This window comes from Leptonotus elevatus, chromosome 16 (genome assembly GCF_054856555.1).
Source record: "Leptonotus elevatus isolate MCC_2025b chromosome 16, RoL_Lele_1.0, whole genome shotgun sequence".
In the NCBI taxonomy this organism is placed as follows: domain Eukaryota; kingdom Metazoa; phylum Chordata; class Actinopteri; order Syngnathiformes; family Syngnathidae; genus Leptonotus; species Leptonotus elevatus.
In genome coordinates, this window is record NC_141254.1 from 7914890 (window position 1) to 7920447 (window position 5558).

At 47.4% G+C, this 5558-nt stretch overlaps 1 protein-coding gene across 1 annotated transcript; it reads right to left on the reverse strand.

The window, feature by feature from the left end:
- Positions 1 to 798: 798 nt before the first annotated feature.
- Positions 799 to 1680, reverse strand: LOC147160561 (odorant receptor 131-2-like). Its single transcript, XM_086099045.1, has one exon. The coding sequence runs from the start codon at positions 1639 to 1641 to the stop codon at positions 799 to 801; it is 843 nt and encodes a 280-aa protein (XP_085955171.1). The 5' UTR covers positions 1642 to 1680.
- Positions 1681 to 5558: the final 3878 nt, after the last annotated feature.

Consider the following 5558-nt stretch of genomic DNA (forward strand, 5'->3'; position numbering starts at 1 on the left):
AGAGCAAAGAAGTAAACTTATTCAGTTACACATAATGTCATGGGCAATGGCTGACTTTCATGGATGTGCGCATATTGTGTTTGTATTTGACCTCAGCCTAAATTGTGTATAATGTTTAATTTTTTATTTTTTTTATTTCCAACATGTATATACAAATAACAGATTGGTTAAAAAAATACACGTGTGAAAACAAAATAAACAAAATATACAAAGCAACAAACACATTTAAGCAACGAAAGCAACATAAGAACGTTTCGCAGTGGTTCACATACATGGCCGAAAAAGAATCGAAAGAATAAACTTAGCAGGTCCTACGCCTTTAACATCTGTTACACAAAAAATATATCAATATTTTATCAATTTCATATTTAATGAGCATACATTTGGTTCAGCAAAAAGTTAAATTGTGTTTTTGTAAAAACTTCACCTTCAGGAAAAGTTGTTATCCATCTTGTGTTCCGTGTGTGTTGCTCCTCTGAAAAATGATCGACTCACAGTGACAGCAGCGTGCTTCTGTTTGGCACCTGATACGGAGGTTTGAAAACAGGAAACGGAAATACGGAGTGGCCTTTCAAATTAATAGCATAGCTTTATAGCATATTATGCTATAAAGCAAGCTCATACATAAAATATGTCAACAAACATCCTACTCCACCCAGTAGCAAGACATTACTTCCCCAAGTCAGTGTATGAAATAAATAATTTATGAAATAAATTAAACATGGCACCATGCACATGTGAGCATTTATTTGCATTGAAGGCAGTAGAGTGCAAAGTTTGAATGTGTCTTAGATGCTCTCAGGACGCAGGAGCAGTTTTGACAGCCGTGCCTGACATTTTGAGGTGACAGCAGAGATGATACACGAGCACGACTCTGAGGCTCTTATCTCTCAGGCCGTAAACAAGAGACGTCAGGCATCTGGGCAGGAGAAAAAAGCACACAAACAAAACGGTCTGCACCCTTATCCACATCAAGCGGCTCAACAAAGACGAGATAAGTGCCATGATGGCGACGTAGAGCACTGACAGCAGGCAGAGGCCAAGCTGCAGCAGGTGCAGCAGCAGCGTATTGCGAGCTTTACGGGCCGAGTCTTTGTCAGGGGCCGCCGATCTGGCTACCACCGTCACGCCGATAAAGCTGAACACGATGCTCAGGCTTGCTGAGATGAACAGGAAATATGTGTAAACTTTGTGGTAATATTGAAGAATGGGCACGAGGAACAGGTTGACGTAGTTGCACAACCGTGCCATGTGCAGACTCTCCAGCTGGTCAAAAGGAAACATCATCAGTAAAAGCCCTTGAATGAGTCCATTTAGAAAACAGAAGACCCACACGGCGAGCACGGCCACCGCCGTGTTCCTGACGGTAATGATGGAAGCGTGTCTGAGAGGGTGACACACAGCCACGTATCTCTCAAGCGACATTACCACCAGCACCAGAGGCGGATTCCAACTGACAGCATTGCTGAGCATGACGAGCACGCCGCACACGGGGTACGTGAGGGTGATGCCGCCGGTGGTCAGCAAGTACAACAGCTGGGTGAGGGCCAGCAGCAGCGTGTCTCCAAGCAGCAGGTGATACATCAGGATGTAGCGCGATGTCTCCCGAAACAAGCGTTTACTTCTCAAGGTGTACAACATGACCGCGTTAACGAAGAAGAATATCAAGCAGAAGCAGCTGGTCACAGTGGCGGTTGTCACTCGCTCGGCGAGGCTCAACCGGATGGTCACGTTGGCCGGCATCAATGTGGAAGACCAAGCAAAGAAATGTTGAGTCACATCGGCCCGCTACTCGCTTTATATGTTTGCATGGTCCATGCAACACCAACCACAGCCAAGTCGCCCCACCCTCTTGGAACACAAGAAGTCAACATCAAGCATCATTACAATGAGGACAATAAGAAAATAATTATTTACAGTAAATGAGAGAAAGCATCAACACAAGTTACAACTGACTTGTGTCAGAGGGGTGAGAGTTCAATTGGCCTAAAAATGCAGTAAACTATCACTAATGCTATTCAGTCCCCATCTCTCGCGAATGGTGGGGGACGACTGTGTATTTATCTAAGTTGGGTTTCAGTAGTTGAATAATGACGTTTTTAAATCAATGACTAATGGCATTTATTAATAGTGATCAGAATATTTTTCTTCCATTATGTTCAATTTTTATTTATGCTCAACAAAAATATAAATACTTTTGTTTTTGCTCCCGTTTATTACGAGATGAACTCAAAAGATGTAAAACTTCTTCCACATGCACAATATCACAATTTCTCTCAAATATTGTTCATAAACCAGTTTAAATCTGTCATCTGTTTTCTGGGTCAAACTCTTTTTGACCTCCAGCAATCTTACCTTCTCGCAATTTAGCTTCATTTATTGTTTTTATCTTATTTCATAAACAATTTCATACAGTTCAGTAGTTGACCGTCAATGGTAAAACACAATTTACTCGAGTATAAAACTAGATCGCTTTCTTCATTCATAAATATTCGACATATCTCCACATAACACAGCATACGTGATAGTATGCCGCTATCTCCCTGCATGAAATTACACGGTGAACTGAACTGTATGAAATGCTTCTGAAATAAGATTTTTTTTTTAAACAATAAATAAATAAAAGTTTACTGGAGGTCAAAATTCGTTTTGAGGACCAAAATAAATATATATGTTTTTTCCGTTGTTTACTTAAACTGGGAAAAACCAACTCGCATATGTCCGACTTCCGACCATCCTCGAATGCAGCATAATCATGGTGTCTAATCTAAGCTAGCAATGTTTCTCAAACAAGTATGCCTTGTTTTGAAATACAGTATACAATATGTGTAATTATTTTTGTTGCGTGTTAAGTTTTACAGCAAACTTCAACTGGGGTTTCATAATTCATCTTAAAGCACACTCGGGGAAAGTAGAATAAATAAAATGTATGTCGCACGTTTGCTGTACAAGAAAAATGTTGCATTAAGGGTGCTTTCACAACACAGGAATTTGCATACACACATCACAACACATGGCACTACTACAGTATGTAACCTTTGTAGCCATTGTATGTAAAATCATATCAGATTATATACACTATATGATATTACATGCGCCTCTGATGCAGAAATAAACCTCAGACTGAACTTTGTCAATGACATCATAGTTTGTTGTTGTTGCCTTAATAGTTTAGCTGCCTTGCTTTCTTCTGGTGTACATGAGACCGACCGCATTGTTTTCAACTACCTCTGACCCTGTCCCCAAAAGGCTCATTTAGGCACATTAATTATTCAAATGTTTTGACCAAATCTTGACTTGATTAATGAGTCTTGTGGGTGTTGCGTTTGCATGTCTGCGGGAACGTCAGTTGAAAAAGAACAAACAAGTAAACTTGTTCAGGTACACATGATGTAATGGTTGACGTTCATAGCTGTTGCGCACAAGGTCTGTCTTTGTCTGGTTGCATGTTGGTGTCTTTTCTACATAAACACGTGACAAATTCGCAGCCACACTTGGACCTGCGGTTGACCGTGGTCCGAGTCCAACGCTGAATGATGAAACCATTCAAATCAAGGAAACAAAGCAGGAAGCCAGGAAGAGTGAGATGACTGTAAGAATTGCATCACATCTTAAACCTCATAGGCTCGATTCACAATGCAGGTCTAAGTGCCCAATTTCCATGTGGATGGACCTTTAAGTAGAACTTAACCTTAAACATCTCATGACAATAATATGTTATATGTGAATATAAATATATATATATATATATATATACACATATATACATACATATATACATATATACATACATACATTTTTTTTTTTGTGTGTGTGGGTGAGTATGTGTGTGTGCGTGCGTGCGTGCGTGCGTGCGTGTGTTTGTTAGCTCACCAGAAAACCTATTAGAAAAAAAAAATCTCATACCGTTCACCTAAATCGAACACCAGGAGACCCGAGGGGACCGAAGAAAACCAAGGAAGGTGAAATCCAGCACCGACCAGACACCCCCCACCAGAACTCCTCCCCAGCCCAAGAAACATCCAGACCCCAACAAATCCAAAAAACATAAAATCAGGGAGGCCTCAAGAGACCAACGGAGAGACCGAGAAAAGGAAGGAAGGACAGACGAAGCCGCGTGAGATCCGAGACACCAGCCTCCACCGATTCAATAACCTGAGGAGGAAACAGATTGTGTCTGAGTTTCGGTAGATGCTGGTGTGGTGGATCTGGCATGCATGAAAATCTCCACCAAAGAGGGGAGCCGTCGACCCCCGCCGGAACAGAGCAAGCGCAACACCTCAGGGCCCCCCAGGCCGCGGCAGCGCCAAAGGACGACCCCCGGGCCCCACCAGGGCCACCGGCCGGAGAGCAAACCCAGGAGCAGGAGCGCCCCCCGCCCCAACACGGCCCGCGCCCCCGGCCCAACGCAGCAGGACGGGGCACTGCAGGCCCACCAGGCACCCCACCGGCCCCCAACCCCCGCCCCACAACCCCCCGCCCCCCATCCACCCCCGCCACCCACCCCAACCCAGCCCCAGCCGCCCCCATGCCCCCAATCCCCCAGACACCCCCCACCCCCAGCACCCCCCCACCCCGCAACCCCCACCACCGCCCCCCCCCCAACAAAGCCGCCCCCCCCCGACCAACCGGCAGCCCCCCAACCCCCGACCCCCAGCCCCCGGGGACCACCCGCACCCAGGCACCGGCGCCGAAGAGGGGCCGGACAGCGGAGCGGAGAGGGCAGCCGCGCCCACCCCACCCCCCGCCGTGTGGAAGGACGGAACACCGGGGGCAGAAGGGGGAGATGGGGGCACCCGAGGGCGGCCGACACCCCCGAACCCCAGGCCCAGCGGGGGAAGGCCCCGGTCGTCACCCCAGCGTTCTTTGTGAAAATTAACCCCTGTTACTGAGTCCGCCAGCTCGCGGACTGGCGAACTCTACCCCTAAACCGTGAATGTGACCCCACCCAGTGTATATACAAGTGTGTGTGTGTGGTGCATTAAAATTAGGAGCAGGTGAACCGGAGCCGATGGAAATGATATTCCCACGCTCCGATCCACCCGCCACCCAAGCATGTTGCTGAGTGTATGTGGTGCATTAAAAAAAATAGATAGGGCGGGGGGGGGGGGGGGCGGGTGGCGACACGGACAGGGGACCGCAGCACTGCTCTATACTGCGGCCCCCAACCGATGGCACCCCCACAAGCCCCCCCCCCACCCATAAGTTGTGTGGTGTATTAAAATTGGAGGGGAGTTGTAGGGTGAAGACGGTGTTTCCACCCTACCCCACCCCCCAAAGTGTGTTATGTACCCTATATGTCTATAAAAGTGTATTGTGCAAACCTAGTGTAGTGAGTTAAGAGGTGTGACCAGCGGGGCCCCCCCCAACCGGGCGGGGGCAGGAGGCGCACCGGCCCACCAAGCCCCCATCCACCCCACCAGGACCCCGGCGGGCATATGGGATCCGTCCGGCGGGGCGATAGGGCTCGCCCCCCGGATACTGGGTCCCGCCCGAGGTGTCAGGACGCCCACTCCAGTGGAGCCTGACACACAACCTGATGGAACACGGCTTCAGTG

Bases quoted from the DNA above. Each gene is read 5' to 3' on its own strand.
- LOC147160561 (XM_086099045.1), bottom strand. From the start codon at position 1,641: ATGTTGTACACCTTGAGAAGTAAACGCTTGTTTCGGGAGACATCGCGC.